This window comes from Protobothrops mucrosquamatus, unplaced genomic scaffold (genome assembly GCF_001527695.2).
Source record: "Protobothrops mucrosquamatus isolate PMUCROS unplaced genomic scaffold, P.Mucros_1.0 scaffold254, whole genome shotgun sequence".
NCBI classification, from domain to species: domain Eukaryota; kingdom Metazoa; phylum Chordata; class Lepidosauria; order Squamata; family Viperidae; genus Protobothrops; species Protobothrops mucrosquamatus.
In genome coordinates, this window is record NW_015386602.1 from 75,735 (window position 1) to 93,127 (window position 17,393).

General features: G+C 35.7%; 1 protein-coding gene across 1 annotated transcript in view; it reads right to left on the bottom strand.

The window, feature by feature from the left end:
- Window positions 1-17,088, bottom strand: part of TRPM6 (transient receptor potential cation channel subfamily M member 6) — a 71,994-nt gene extending 54,906 nt beyond the window's left edge. The window contains exons 1-6 of the mRNA XM_015814473.1: window positions 17,071-17,088; window positions 10,608-10,687; window positions 7,524-7,562; window positions 5,340-5,520; window positions 3,638-3,851; window positions 2,574-2,698 (exon numbers count right to left, since the gene is read on the bottom strand). Coding sequence (XP_015669959.1) covers window positions 2,574-2,698; window positions 3,638-3,851; window positions 5,340-5,520; window positions 7,524-7,562; window positions 10,608-10,687; window positions 17,071-17,088 — 657 coding nt within the window. The remainder of the gene's footprint in view (window positions 1-2,573; window positions 2,699-3,637; window positions 3,852-5,339; window positions 5,521-7,523; window positions 7,563-10,607; window positions 10,688-17,070) is intronic.
- Window positions 17,089-17,393: the final 305 nt, after the last annotated feature.

Genomic DNA, 17,393 nt, shown 5'->3' on the forward strand with positions numbered 1-17,393 from the left:
AATTAAGAGGCATGGGAAACTCTGAAAAATGCTATCATAAAAGCCCAGTCCAATACAATACCACTGAAAAACAAGAAAGTCAAGAAGAAATCAGCATGGCTGCATATAGATCTCTCAGACAAACTGAAAGACAAAAAGGACAAGTACAAAAAATGGAAAGAGGGACACATAACTAAGGCTGATTATCAGCAGACAGCCAGAACATGCAAAGATGAAGTCAGGAAAGCAAAGGCTCAGAATGAACAAAGACTTGTAACAGAAATCAAGGATAATAAAAAAAATATGTTTTTTTCAACATATTAATAACAAGAAAAAAGTCAAGGAAACTGTAGATCCACTAAAGAGGAAGTAACAAGCAATAGGGAGAAAGCAGAGCTGCTTAACTCATTCTTTGCATCAGTCTTCACACACACAAAAAACATACAAAAAAAATACTGCAGAAGACAAACTAGAAACAAAAAATAAGCAAGAAAATGGTAAGAGAACACCTATCTGACCTTGACAAATATAAATCACCAGGACCCGACAGATTACATCCCAGAGTTCTGAAGGAGCTGGCAGATGTTATCTCAGAACCATTGCACCATATCTTTCAAAAGTCCTGGAGCACTGGGTAAGTACCTGAAGATTGGAAAAAGGCTGATGTGGTTCCCATCTTCAAGAAAGGGAAAAAAACAGACCCAGGAAACTACAGACCAATCAGTTTAACATCAATACCTGGGAAGATCCTGGAAAAGATAATCAAAAAATAGATCTGCAAACAACTAGAAGCAAACAAAGTTATAACTGGTAGCCAGCAAGGGTTTGTTAAAAACAGATCATGCCAAACCAATCTTATTTCATTCTTTCATAAAGTGACCAAATTAGTAGACCAGCGAAATACTGTGGACATAGTATACTTAGATTTCAGTAAGGCATTCGACAAAGTAGACCACAATCTACTTCTTGGTAAGCTAGAAAAAGGTGGAATAGACAACATCACCACCAGATTGATTTGTAGCTGGCTGACAAACCGTACTCAACGAGTAGTCCTCAATGGTACTATATCCACATGGAGAGAAGTAAGCAGTGGGGTACTATAAGGTTCCGTCTTAGGCCCAGTACTCTTTAATATCTTGATCAATGACTTAGATGAGGGAATAGAAGGGCAACTCTTCAAATTTGCAGATGACACTAAACTGGCAGGAATAGCCAATATCCCAGAAGACAAGCTCAGGATTCAAAAAGATCTTGACAAACTGGAACAATGGGTCCTATCCAACAAAATGAGTTTTAATGTGGAGAAAAGCAAAGTTTTACCTTTAGGCAGGAAAAATCAAAGATTAGGTGAGACCTGGCTCAAAAACAGTAACTGTAAGAGGGACCTTGGAGTCCTAGTGGGTGATCACTTGATTATGAGCCAGCAGCAGCCAAAAAAGCTAATACAGTCCTGGGTTGCATAAACAGAGGCATAGAATCAAGATCACACGAAGTATTAGTACCACTTTATAAAATCCTAGTAAGACCACACCTGGAATACTGCAACCAATTTTGGTCACCATACTACAACAAAGACGTTGAGACCTTGGAAAACGTTCAGAGAAGAGCAACTAAGATGATCCAAGGCCTGGAGACTAAAACATATGAAGAACGGCTGCAGGGTTTGGCTAGTCTAAGAAAAGAAGAAATAGGGGTGACATGATAGCAGTATTCCAGTATTTGAGAAGCTGCCACAAAGAAGAGGGGGTCAAATTATTCTCCAAAGCACCAGAGGGCAGGACAAGAAACAATGGTTGGAAACTGACCAAAGAGAGAAACAACCTGGAATTAAGGAAAAACAGTGAGGACAATTAACCAGTAAAATCATGGGTGCTCCATCACTGGAGATTTTTAAGAAGAGACTGGACAGTCACTTATCTGAGATAGTATACGTTCTCCTGCTTGAGCAGGGGGCTGGACTAGAAGACCTCCAAATTCCCTTCTAACTCTATTCTATTCTATTCTATATTAAAATTCTATTTTTTTAAAAAAAACCATAAGAATTTGTCCTTTGAAAATTGTCCAGATGTAATGAAAAAAGTACTCTCCATCGTATAAAAATTAACATCTGTGATATATAGACTTTTAAAACCTAAGTTTCATTTCTAAAAGAAGTATAGCTTAAAAAAAATGTAACAAAATATAAATGCAATTGTTAGTTTCCAAATGGCAATAGACTGGGACTTTGATTAGTTGAGAATCTGTGTGGTGTAAAAGATGGAATGAATTTGGATCAGATGTATATTTTTCTATCCAAACTATTTCACACTGGGAGGTTAAAATAGAGATACAGTTTTAGAAATTAAAGATATATATGATAAATAATAAGATCTTTTACATGACCAGTAATATACAGGGTGAATTTCTGAATAGTAAAGTTTGCAGTTGTATAAATAAATAAATAGAAATATTTATCCTCACATATGCTATATGTAGGAAATTAGTAGTGTTCTACAATCTGTACCTTGTTCCTGATACTCATACAATTATAGTGTGGAACAGTTCAAAGAGTTCGTTAAGAAAAATAAATAAATAAAAACCATTTGGGAACTCACATCTTTGCCAATAAGTTCTTTCTGATTTTCAATGATGCCCCAAGGGGAAATTCCAATAGCACAGATCTTTCTTAAATATTGAGAGGCATGGAATTTCAATGCATTTCCCACATGCTTAGATACTCCTAGACAATTACATTGAAATAGTTGACATTATTATCATCATTACAAATTTACAATATGATCGGATTACTAAGGTGACCAATCGCCCTCCTTTAGGAAGGACAGTCCTTCTTTTGTACTCATTTAAATAATAATTAATAGGCATGTAAGCATAATTACAATATAAAATGTTATTGTTACAAATATTTTTTATTATGCATTTATCATATTATAGTGTATTCTGTATTGTTGCAATGAATAAAATGTTTTATTTACGATATTTTTTCTTCAATTTATTTGTGTCCTCCTTCTCATTGTAAAAAAGTTGGTCACTTTAGGATTACAGAAATGAAATGTCTTGTAACTCTTCCAAATGTAAACAAGAATCAGAGCCATGTTGAACCTGATGGAATTACTACAGCTTAATTATGTAAAACATCTACACAATAATGTGCATTGGTTCCTCACTTATGGTACATGATATATATTTTTTTGAAGAATGAGATGACACAATATTTTCCCACATGCTTTATGTTAAATGTGACAAAGAGTGCTATGTGGAGCATAGATGCACAAGTTGTATAAAGTAGTAGTATTGGGCTAAGAGATTGACTAGACCAAAGCAGGACTAGGACTCACAGTCTCCTGGTTTCTGGGCCAGCTATTTAACTACTACACCAAACTTTAACAAAACTTTGTTTCTATAAGTTAATATTATCCTCCAATAGTGCTTGGAAGAAGATACTACAAGGAGGTAAGCAATATATCTGGGGAGAGTACCATGCTTTAAAACAGCTCTTTGGTGTGCTTACGACAGACACAAGCAGCTCTCCTGCTACCTGGTGTAGTCTTAATATGCTTAATATGGAACTCTTAGCAAACAAGGTGATAGCAAGATTATTCTTGTGTACACAGATCTCAGAAACATTTGCCCACCAAATATTAAAGAGAAATAGGTTTACCGGTGTTAATGCCTTCTGTTAATATCCAAGCTCCTGTAGTTTCAGCAGCTTTGACCAATCCTTTGCTGAAAAGCTGCACCAGTTTAGATGGAAGTTTGAAGTTTTGGATGCCACCATGAATCGAAATGACCAGTCTGGGAAATTCCATCTGCCATTCTTTAATCATGAGCTGCAACAGCTGATCTAGCTTTGTGTCATAAGAAGTTCTGATATACTATGGGACAAAAAAAAAACACCAACTGTAATTGCCCAAACCCAAAAATAACAGGGATAACTATACATTTATAGGAATAATATAGAACAGGGGCTTTCAAACTTGGCCCTTTTATGACTTGTGGACCTCAACTCCCAGAATTCCTAAGGAATTCTGGGAGTTGAAGTCCACAAGTCATAAAAGAGCCAAGTTTGAAGGCCCCTGATATATAATCTTAATTCTAGCTTCCTCAAGCTGCTGTGAATTCTAATCATTGTCTTGCTTTCTGTCAGCCGTATGAGGTAGGCCAGGTCAAAGGAAAAAACTCTACAAGTTTGACTGGAACTATATACTTCATTTATACAGGTTATACTGACAGAATTTTGAAAGCCTTTATTTTCCCTTCTCTCTTTTAATACCCCAGAGAATTACAGTGGAGTCAGTTTTAGTGTCTATCTCTGTTTTCTCTGTTTCCCAGGCTTAACAAAGCTTTTGTTTTCATAATCATTTCTGCATATTTGCTCCAAGGTCATTTCTGGAGCTCTCCAAGCTTCAAGCATTCTCAACTCTGTAACATTGCCTACAATTTTTAGTTTCACGCTTCAAATCATGCTTCACAGCTTTAACTGTCTACTTGATGTCAGGTACCTCTTTTTCCTTTCCCAGTATCACATCATCAACAGGAACAGAAATCCACTGATTAATGAGATTTCACGAATGTTTTAATGTTTTCCAAATTCCTGGTTGGAACGTGTACGTTTATCACAAAGGGAGTGAATGCCTTCCTTGCTTTAATTAAATAATTTTCTAGCCTAGTAGATAAACCAGACTAGGAGATCAATTCAACCAGAAGGCTAAAACCACTTTTATTAAGATTGGTTATTATAACAGAATCTGGCAAGTCTGATTGTGTAAATGTCTATGGAGATTCTCAATCATCCAGGTCATGGTTGTCCCAAAAGTGCTTTTTCCAAAAAGCAACTGGACTTTCTTGGATTTTTTCCTTTGAAAACATTTTGCATTCTCAAAGGAAAAAAAAAACAAGAAGGTCCAGTTGCTTTTGTAAAAAAGCACCTTTGGGTCTGATTGTGTAGTACCTCCTGCCTCTTATATTTCAGTAAATTAGGGAGGTGTCTGTCTGAGTTACTTCTGAATATTATCTGGTTGCTCTGAACTTTAAAATATGTTTTGGTACCTTATGCCTAGGCAATAGCTCCTTAATATCTCCATCAAGGTCATGTTCCTTATTTTCTACTATTATTTCAATTGAGATGTTAAGACTGCTATTTCCATAGTGTTTCACATGCATTCTTTCTTGATATTCAGCTCAACAAGTTGGGACAAAACATTTAAATAAAAGCACATTTATATAGATTATCTTTACTTAATCTCACAGCAATTTTATGTTTAGCACTAATATTTGTTTTCTAGATTTTCACAGCTGTACTTGTACAGAGTTCTGTAATAAACTCAATAGTGTTACAAATCCAGGTTTAAAGTTGTACGAACCTTGGCATGGTACGTGTGATCACTGTCTTGAAAATTGATTGTACCAAATGCATCAGTTGGACTAATCTTTGTATCTTTTTCAACAGACCATTCCACATTATATTTTTCTTTTTCGGATTGAAATACAGGATAACCATAATCTATTCCATGGTGATCACCGATTAGCCGACCACAACAACATCTCAAACAGAAAGATAGAGTTTCCATTAGTATTAATTCAATTAAAGTTGCTCTTTTTTGGTGCTCTTTTTTTTACATTAAATCACCATACTAGCTACTTCAGCTCAAAGTTTAATATTAGAAATCTGTATATGATTGTCATGTTTTGTGGAGCTTAAAACATAACTACATCTTTCCATGTATGAAAAACATGGTAAAATCATAAAAGATGCGTATGAAAAGGTTTTTTATTTGTAAGCTTTCTTTTGTAAACCAAAAGTCTCTCCCCCCCATCAATTATCCAAGTTGAGTGTAGATGAATTTGGTTATTGATTGTTAAAAAAAAAAAAGAATTCATGACATGTCATTTTGTCAGAACAGGTAAATTTAAAAAAATATTTCTAGTACAGAAACATGATATCCATGATTGGTGAAAGGAATTGCCAAGATTGTATTGTTAGTGTTCAATGTATCTTTGATTAGAAGTTAACTATAAAACCATCAAATTACATTTTATTGTTACAGTATATTATTTTAATAATGAGAAAACGAATTCAGTTCTTGAACTAAGAGCCAAAATCTCCTCTATTTGTTAAGAATTCAAAAGAAAAGGGAATGAAAAGAAGAAAAAAACTACTAAGAACATTGTAGATAAATATCAGTTTCTAACTTCTCCTTTGTTGTACTCAACTAATGTCCACTATTCATAGACATCTTATCTTTTTCTGTGTGCTTGATTTCAGTTCTTATTCAAGAACTGAAGTTTCAAAGATAAGAGTATCAAAGATAAGGATATCAAAACTGTAATGTATTGAGTTAAATTTGAGAATTGAGTGCTTAATACTGTGTAATAACGGTTAGCAGACCACGTGGCCAACAAGCCAGACTTTCTATCTGCAGACTACTTGTTATGCACTTAAGCAGGAGACTACTATGTTCTTATTGGTTGCCGCCTCCTAGGCTGAATGTATAAATAGGGGTGGAGCATGTGTTTGTTAGTTTCGGTTTTGCCTTTGCAATAAAGAAAGTTGTGTTTCACCTGCTGCCTCTTCAATACCACAACAAACAGCAAACATAACAAAAACCATACTCTAGATATTTATATTTGGCTTGCTGCATAATATAAAATATGCATTGGAGACCTTCTTGCTTGAATTTGGTTAAACTTCTGTTGTGCATGTATGCTGTTAGTTTTCCAAATTTAAGTTCTCAGTCTGATATCTTCAGTAACATCTCTCTTTTCCAATGTTGTGCTAAATTAATCCTCGCCTCTGTCAACATGTATTTTAGTAAATTGATATTTGCAAGTAACTTTTTTTTAAGAGAAGTGGTGTACAATTTCACTCTCTATTTAGTCTTTATTCACCATTAAAGCAATCCCTGGGATTCAAAGTATTGTTTTCTCGTTATGCCCATTTGGACTGCAATGTTTTACTTCCTTACAGGCTAACTTCCCAGAGGAAGGAATGCATTTACAACTAAGCTAGTTGTTACCCTGATCTTTAATATTTTCTAGAGATGCCTTTCATAGCATTTAAAATCTTCCACAATGGTCATGACCTGTGCCTAACATAAAAAAAAAGTTGCCCATTAAAAACATGGCAGGCTTTTTTATAAAAAAAAAAATACTATTTTTTCTTTCTTGCAGTAGCTAGTTTTTCCAAGATTTTTTTCTTTTTCAAAGAAGTTGAGGGGAGCACAAAATATTTTCTGAAATATTTTTGTTGTGTTCCATTTCTAATACAAAAGTTATTAATATCTTTGGAATTCAATTTGTAGGTCATCACTGTAACATGATCACTGGCAAATAAGTTATTGCTTGCTTCTTCCCTCCCTCCCTCCCTCCCTCCCTCCCTCCCTCTTTCTTTCTCTTTCTTTCTTTCTTTCTTTCTTTCTTTCTTTCTTTCTTTCTTTCTTTCTTTCTTTCTTATTGTTATTGAAGAATGCTTAAATAGTAATTGCATCATCTGTTAAGAATACTCCATCCTTTGTTTTGGCAGATGTTGAGATTTTAGATGGTCTTACCGAATTAGATTCTGGCATACTTGACATCCTGCAGAACCTCTGAAAAACAGTTTCAATAAAAAAATGCTGGTACATGCATTAAACATTTTAATCAGTTAAAATGAACAGTTTTGTAGTACTTAAAAACTTAACACATTGAATATGGCATAGGGTTCCAGGGACTTGCATTCTGTAAGTTTTTTGTTGTTGTTGTTGCAACAATCCTATTATTGCATCAAGAGACTAACACATCAACCATGTTGGAATTATTATGCATGATTCCAATATGGTGGTTATGTTAGTCTACCAATGTAATAATTATAAAATATATTATATGCTGTTTCATAAATATGTCTGAAACTGTACATTTTTGTGTGTGGCATTCCTTAGGATTTAGATCACATTCTTCAAATATTAGACTATAAAGAGATGGCCTTCATAAAATCTTTAATAACAAATTGGTAAGTAATAGACTGAAGATAGTAGCAAAGTGAAGTGGACTTTAAAATATGAACCTACCACATGAAATATAGGCATAAAAGGAAAAAAGAAAACCGAGCACAAAATGTTTAACATTATGTGTTAAATATTTCTTTATGAAATGCCATTGTATACAATATTACCCTTGGATGACAAACGATATAAACTACATGTTATTGGGCACAAAGTCAGGTATGATATAAGCATTATTATTATTATATCTGACTGGTCACTTCCCAAGGACCAGGGATTTGTAATTGTTTGATGATGTTAAGGGTATCACATGTAATGTGTTCCACGTAAAGCTGCCTTTACAATTGACTGATGAATGAATTTGTCAGTGCCAATGATGTTCAAGCTTCAGATGTTTTGAGATTGCATTCAGGGGGCCTATTACTATTATTATTGTTGTTCTATTTTTATGCCCTCTTATTCACACACACACACATAAATACTTCAGAGCAGTGAACTTAATACTTGTGCCTTCCATTTTCCCCACAACAATCCTTGAGGTGGGTTGGGCTGAGACGGTGACTGGTCCAAAGTCACCTACATGATTTTCATGGCTAAGGGAGGCCTAGATTCAAATCTCCTACTTTCTATGTCAGCATCTTAACCACTAAAATAAGCTGGCTCTATAAGATTTTAGAAACATGGTGGAAGGAACCACAATAATGAAATTTTGGGCTTGATTGGTACATATAGTTGGGATAAAGTAGGCAACTCAAGAGAATAAAAGTTTAGTGTAGTGTTGTATATCAAGAATAAACTTACCTGCACAGTGGCCCAATGAATGTTGAATGTTGAAAACATCTGGGTTAAAATAAAAGGACAGGTTAACAGAAAGATATCTTACTACAAGTCTGCTATAACTGATTCAACAGGCAAAAGGGGTAGATGGAGATTTATTAAAGTAGTTTGCTCAAGCCTAAAGGAGCCATGAAGTCATTGTGACTCTAAATAAGGATGTGTAATAGGAATATAAAGAAGGGTTAACAGCCAAGGAAGTTTACCGAGCTCAAAAATGCAACAATGAGGTCAGGAGGGCAAAGGTAGAAAATCAGCTAGCAAGAAAGGGATATAAACAATGTCAATATTATTGATATGTCTCTCTTGCTAGCTGATTTTAACCAATAAAAAGGTTTTTTTTCCAGATATGTCATTAGCAAGAGAAACAGAGGTCTTGTGCTCAGTTCTTATTCCAAACTGGGCAATCTTAAGAAAGCAGAGAAAATGCCAATGTTCCCTCTAGCTTTACAAAGGACATGGTGGTGATTTTAGTAGTGTAGATGGAGGAAATATAATAGGGGAGGGTACAAGCCAGTAAGGATGTAGTAAAGGATCTCATAGCTAATATGAATATTTTCAAACCCCATGCCCCAATGAAATACACTCTCCAGTATTGAAGAGATTGGTTGAAGAGTTGTTGGGACCTCTGCCAACTACCTAAAGAACAAATGTGGTCTATTATTCAAGAAAGGAGGAAAACAAGGTATCCCAGGAATGATTAACCATTGACCCTAACAACATATAATGAACCAGGCCCTTTATAATCCTCTTGAAGACAATGCTTCAGTTTGTCCAAACAGGTAATCTGAGATAAATCTCATTTCCTTTTCTGATAAATTTGCTACGTGAGCAGGCAAGAACAATGTTTTGAATGTAATCTCCCTTGATTTCAGCCAAACTTTTGTCATGATTTCATATGACATTCTTCCCTGTTCCTGTCCTCTACCCTTAGTCTCACCCAGAACCAAAATCAGCTCCTTCTTTCCACTGAACATAAGCTTTGCCACAAGGTACAGCTCCCCCACCAGCTATAGTATCTGAGTTTCTTTGTACACATCCAGCCATTTTCCATACAACTGCTAGACATGTGCCAAGAATGCCATCTACCCCAGCAAATGAGGTTAATTGCAGGGCTGTCCCACACGGGAAGGCTCATTTTCCACTGCCAAAATTCCTATGTGCTGCTTCTCCAGCTGCCCGTTCCAGCAGAAAAGCAAAGTCGTGGTCACCTGATTTCCACTTAGCTACCACTTCACTTAATAGAGTCACCAGTTCTTGCTAAACAAGAACTAACTGTATCTAATGATTTTATGCTGAATATGCTAACTTTATTCCAACTCAGGCAAATAAATCTAGTTTATAGTTGTTCGTCAGTCCAACCTCTCTCACACTGCATTTTATTTTTATTCCTTTGTATTGATTCCTTTGCATTAATATAAGCCAATCTAAGTGTGCAGAAGAAATATGAAGAAATATGTGAATAGCATTTCATCCATGACAAATATATATATCTTCAAATGCCATCTAGTTTGTAGAAGTATCACTTTTAAAAGAAAAAGGCGGAAATGCTGAATTAAAATATAGCTGCGCCTTTAAAGTAATTATTTACAGAAATGAAAATGACAGTATTTAATTTTGTGGTTTAAATATCAGGTTATACAGCTTTATTATTTGGCCTTAACTTAACGGTGCTAATAAGATTTGGGATTTTCTTATGTCAACCTGACTAACTTTACTCTTTACGCAATGAATACTGACACTGTTCAGTATACATTTATACAAAATACACCATACTCTTTGTACTATTCAAACAAAAAACAAGAAGAAGCAAAGTACCTGTGAGAATCTTTTGAACTGGGTACAATTTTTGCACATTCTCTTTTACTGAAGGCACCTTCAATCCAGGATTTCTGGGACTGAACAGAAATATGACATCTCAAAGAGATTTTCTAGAAACCTTTGATATACAAAAATAAGCAACGGTTCTATAGGATCATGAAAAAGTTAATGCTATATTGCAAATATTAACACAGAACTGGAAAAAAAATGTAGAAGCTGTGCATAAGACCATTAGTCTACACAATTCTTGCCTTTACAATCCTTTTTTTTTAAACTCGCTCAGGCCTAAAGATAGAAGAAATCTTGCAAATCATTAAATAAAATAAGAAATAACGATAGAGAAATCTTACCTCTCCAAGATAAAAAAAACATTAAGATCCAGCAACTATTTTATATTTCAGCAATGAGAAAACGGGACTACTCACCCTTTATTGAGGTCAATATTCTGCTCTAAATGACTAGCAGTCTGCTAGTATGGCTTTATAAATGATTACCATATAAAGAAATGTTTAGAAGAAGTGCTGGTCTATCAAGATTTTAGCATGCGCATGGATATCTCCTTGTATCCATTAGACAAGAGGTATTGCCTATTTTAATATTTTAAACATCTTAAAACCTGAATGGAAAATTGGGACAGTGCAAAGCATTAGCGTTCTGAACATTTTACATGCGGTTGTCTCCATTGCAGTATTATATTTCCACTTGCTCAGAAAAAAAACATAGTAAGATTAGGGAAAGGAAAAATGGGGAGAGTCCTAAAATCTAGGAGTCTAGGGCCTGGTGAGCAACAGCTTCTCCAGGTTGCTTTGTGATAAGTAGCTATTTGGTGGCAAATAGTAAAATAGGTGATAGCAATCACTGTGTGAATACCGGTATATTGGCCTACCCATCTCTGTAATAGCCAGTTTTTGAAAGCATTTGTGCCATATGATAAGGTTTCAAATGTATTTGCTAGTTCAAAAAAGTTTTGAAACACTTAATGTAGACGTTTGTTTAAATTAAAAATTGTGTTCTATAATTAAAGCTTTTTTAAATCCTCAGGTAATTCATAGGGGCCTCTCAGTGAATCTCCTGAAATTCTTAATAAATGACTATTGACAATTTATCAAAAGGCCAAATCATCTATTGCAAATGTTACTCTCTAGTAGAATCAGTGAATTGTGAAATCATGTACTATGCTAGAATCCTCTGTGAAACTATTCTTTCAGTCAAGCTTTTGAACTGAGCTAGAAGAGGGAAAAGAGAAAAGAATTCCTATGACTTGTTCTTTGCAATGAATTTATCCATCCAAAATTGGTCTAGAATACGGTTGGTGAACCTGTAATTCTGTAGATGTTGGTCTTGTATACAGTTCTTGCACTTCCAATAGGGGCTGCACTATTGGAAGTGCAAGACCTGTATACAAGACCACCTAAAAAAATCACTTCTCATATTGTTATTCCAAAGGTTTGGATCCTTCAGCAATTGGAACTCCATGGTTGAAGAAGGATAATGGCAATGAGCTTAAGAAATTTGACTGTGAATAGGAGCCTGGTTGTTGAGGTGACAAAGTATGCATGAGGCTAGATTATGTTGCTTATGTACCAATCTTATTGCTGCCAAGCAGGAGCCTTTCCTGAGCTCCTGGGCCTTATTACTGGTGTTGGAGAAGTTCAATACAGTTGTGGAGTCTGGATAGGCTTAGGAGTTCACGGCCTCCATGGTGAAGACAGACTTGGGCCAGGTAATGTTGGATTCAGCACATAAAGTGTGTAAGTAGGGATAAATGGTGACCTGGTGCTTGCCTCAGAACAGTTGGTATATGATGTTGATATGAACATTAGTTTACTGATCAGATCATTTCCTGGTTGAAATGAAATTCATCATAGGCTATAATTTCCAAAAACCAACTAGTTAAAATAGTTAGCTGATAGTTGTTGAACAGCATTATTTAGAATGGTAATTTCCCTTAGAAATGGGCAAGAAGATCTATGATCAGGGTGCTGTGACACTTTGCATGTTAGTTTGGAAATAAAATCACACACATTAAGAAACTCTTCATGGGCAGGGTCTGAAATGTTGATTGGGTCAACATGTTGCCATATTATGTGGACTTCCTTTTGGTTTGTGGATTCCAGTCAAATGGATACTACACACTCTGATACAAACTCTGTCACCTATGGCTTAGATCCATTCGTTCCTGACTCTTTCAGGGAGCTGAGATTTATGATTGACTAAGGCCTGGGAGCTAACATTTCCTTAGGGGAGAGTATAATGCCACCTAATTTCTTGGAAAGGTAATTGAGAAAGTACCAGGATATCCATTTAAAGTGCTGTACAAAACCCAGATTATTTTGAACTCTTTTAGTCAGGGGACAGATATGAACATTAAATGGAAACAACAGTAGACACCCTAGAGGAGAATTTATGTTAAGGTTTAGGAGTGGGTGAACTCTTCCTGGTGCTACTAGACCTTTTGTTGACATTCTAATCTATATCATTGTCCATATCTATGAAAATTGAAGTCAAGGCCACTATTATTCTTTCCATTCTTTCTCAGCAGGCAGATTTAGTTGGGGAAGAGTTTGGCCAAGAGTATGCTTCCTTGTGGCATACAAGATTTTGGTCCTCTTCTTTGCTGTTTTGTATTTCTGTGAAAATGCTGAAAAATCATCTATTAAGATACCAGCAGTGGTGGGATTCAGCCAGTTGGCACCAGTTTGGCAGAACCGGTAGCTAATGTTTTGTTGCACAGGTCCAGAATGGACTTCCGGAAGCAGCATCCACACAGAGAACCGGTTGTTCACATATTTGAATCCCACCATTGGATACCAGTATGATATACATCCATTCTACATCTTCACCCCATGCCACATTGGAGAGACTTGGAATCTTAACCTTGCATCTTGAAAACATTGGGGTTTGAATAGCACAACAGGATAAATGTGAACCTCAGGAAGATATAAGTATTCTCTATTCAGAAAGACCATCAGTTTGTGCCAACTATGGTTTGTGTAGCACCTCCAAAGTAGTACTGTTACTTAGGGATTATCCTGAACTCAGAGATATGTGGGATAAAGCCAAGAAAGCCATGGCTATGGTGATGGTAATGCATGTTCTTATCGCCACATAACCAGACTAATGCAATATATTGTATATGGAACTCATTTGAAGACACTAAAAAATTGTACTTGTTCAAAATGCAGTTAGTCATAAGCTAGCAAGCGACATCCATTGAAAACTATGTTAAAGATCCTGCTCTTGCTCCCACTGGGTTTTTGAATACAACTGAATCTGCTAGTTATAAAGCTTGGTTCCTAGGTATCTTAAGGACTGTTGCCTTCAAGTGGAATTGGTCCATCAGATATGTTCTTCTTATAAAGTTGATGGTAGTTCTCAATTTTCAGAAGAGTAGAACTGAGGCTCACTTACATTAGCAATGTCCCAGGTTCACATGAGCACCATTTGCGACCTTCCCAGCTAGCTTCCAATAAGCATGGTCAGTTGGGGAAATCAGATTCACTAAACGACTACATGCTTTACTTAATAATTGATGTGATTCACTTAATGATCACAGCAAAATGGGTCTCAAAATTGAGCATGGTACATTTAACAACTGCCTTACTAGCGATGGAAGTTGTAAGTTGTTGTAAGGTCTGTGGTTGTAAGTTGAGGACCACCTGCACTTTCTTTCATAATGGCCACTATTTTATAGAATAGTCTCGCCTCCAGAGACGTAAGTGATGTCACTTTCCATTTTCCAGAAATTCAGTTACAACTTCAATTTTCTGAAGGGATGCCATCAACAGCTATTGTTATATTGTTTGTACTAGGAGATTTTTATGGTTTTGTTATATTTTCTTACGATGTTATTCAATCTGTTGTTGACTGTAATGGTACATTTACACAAGGAATTAAAGAAGACTCCAGTTTAAAAATGAGTTCTGTTCCCAAGCTCTGTCCTTAAGTCAAATCTGTTTGTAAGCCAGAACAGTATTATTGTGTAATACTATATAACTAATATTGTGTAATGAACTTGAACTATTATGTATTTAACTCGAATTTTGCTACAATAGGCTTCATTCCTAACTATGGGTCATCCTTAAACAGAGGCGTTCTTAACTCAGGGACTTGCTGTATTCTCTTTCTTTTTGTGAGATAGATTGTTTAAGAGATGACAAGTAACTTAATGCCAATTTGGTGAGACTTGCAGCTGTCTTTAGATTTGAGTCTCCGTGGCCTAAGGCTGCCACAATCACAATGTATCTTATATCATACAAACTAAGAGATGAAGAAAGTATCCCTCCTGACATCACAATATTGCCATTTTCATGTTTTAAAATTTTCCCCGTTTCCCACTCTTATACCCTGATTCTTTTGTTGCTCTTTTCACCAACTGGATGGGTCATCATGGCACTTCCCTGGCAAAACTGTCTCTCATTCTATTTCCTTCTAGCGGGATAGGAGTTTATGAATTCTTGCAATTAAAGGATACTTATATCCCTTTTCTTTGAAAAATGGCTGACTGAGGTTCCTGGGAAGACAGTAAAGTCTAACTGCTTTGTAAATATCTGACTTGCTACACCCATCACTCAACTTTCACTATTGTTTCCTTTGCACTTCTTTCTTACTGTTTAAAGACTCAAGAACGCATAGAATAATATTTTTCCTTGCTTTAAGATTCATCTTTCAGAATTTCCAAACCTGGTTCTTGATCTACTATATAGCCAGTTAGAGTTGGCTGACTGGATATTATGTTTGCATACCCACTCTGAAAGACAGATTCAGAGCATTCAGTGGAGACTTGGCTGAGAAAGGAAACCAGTAGTTACCAGAAGTCTGCACACTTATCATCTCAACTGTTGATTATGTGAATGTTTATTTCCCAAGTGTTGCCATGGCAGAAGAAAAAATAAAGTTGATCTTGGTGGAGACTTCCTTAATGAAAGCATTCCTTAAATGCTGATAGCAAGTTTGTGGGTCCTCTAGAATTAATACTGCTAAATTCAAGTTATTGCCCAATATAGACATAAGCATTCAGAAACCGGTGAGTTGGAAAAGCCTAAGTTTCAAAATATTTATATTAATACACATGCACGCACGCACACACAGAGAGAGGGTAGGATCGCTAACTTTAAAGTCAGTCATATCTGGAATTCTTAGTTCCAGATGAATTTATTTTACATGTTCTCTTCTCTATGGGAAAATAAAAAAGTATATACGTAGTGCAAAATTAAATATTCTCTTGCCATCTATAATAAAATAAGTTACTGTGTCTTAGAAACTAACATTTAGTGTGCGACATACTTTTATACACCAAGTTTACCACATGAAATAAACTATTATTCCTGGCTGGGAAGTCTGTCCTTTCATATATACAAATATTGGTATACAAGCATATTTGACTATAAAAACACACTATGGATAGGAAGAGTGCCTTGACATGTAAAAGGTATATATATATTGCTCAATATAAAGATAATGATCATTTACACATATACCATTTGGATAATTCTACAGTAACAAATTGAAAAGAATTACATTGCTTGGTAAGTTACAATTCAATGATTTCACATTTGTGTCTTGATAGAATCCCCTTTTATAAGAATAGAAAATTTCAGGTCACTGGTAAAATGTCTAGATGACAGCATAGTGCTTTTTGAAAGTGTAATATATAAAGTTTGACCTGAAGAACCATGAATGAGTCCCTGATGCTCAAAGCAATGTAATTAATATCATCTGATATTAATAGAGCTGGCATTTGAAGTTATGGCAGTAATAATTTGTGTGTTTAGCAGTCTTAAATCACTAGTTTGTCTACATGAAAGGGACATATAGAGAGTGCCTTAAACCTCTGGCAATCATATTGCTGAACATTTCCTAGCCTTCCTAAGAAAATTGGTCAATAGTCATGAATGTTAGGCGACTTCTCCTTGTTTAGGATATGAGGAGCTTGATAACGTTCTATCACTTTATCTCCTGCATACCCAGAACCAGATCCTGAGTACAAATCTGAATTTTTCTTTTTTTTTCCAGCCCCCCCCCGCCCATGGATTGTATCTTCATACAAGACTGTATCTTATTTTTCCAACTCCGTTACACAGAAGTCTGAAAACACCTAAATATACTTCTAAGTCATGATCTGCATTGTCTCTCCTCACTTATAGCTACAAATAAGGAAAATGACTTCTGAAAACAAGAGCCAAATAAACAATTTATCCACCCCAAGCATAATGCCCATGTTCATAAGCATATGCTACATAGCTTTTGTATTTTCTTCCAGCAAGGTGGAATTGGGAAAACAAGATCAGCAGGATCCAGTGTGCATAAAAAGTATCTGCCGTGGAAGAAGCAGGTTTGAGACATACGTTCAGTTAGAAAGATTACCAGCTGCCTAGATGTACTGCATTAAAATGACTAGCAAAAAACCTCGGTCCAAACTTCTCCATCTGCCCAATTCTATGTAGATTGTTTTTTTTACCTTCACTTGAACTTTCATCCTGTCCGGTGTTTCTTCCTTATTTCATAAATTGGAGCTTCACGGGCTGGAGTTGCACTCATAAATCAGTGCTGCACTCTCTCTTTTCCAGTCCCTGAAAGCTGCTTCAAGTATTGCAGATACACAGAAAGAAAGAAAGTCCATTCAAAACTCAAAGAACACTTTGCTTGATCCTTGGACTACACCATTGGTTAATGTTCCACTTTCTTCTATCAGAGACTGGCAGCTGACTTTATGACCCAAGTTCTTTTGAGGATTCTTGAAGCTACATACTAAGGCTCTCTTGCAAAATGCATAAACAACAG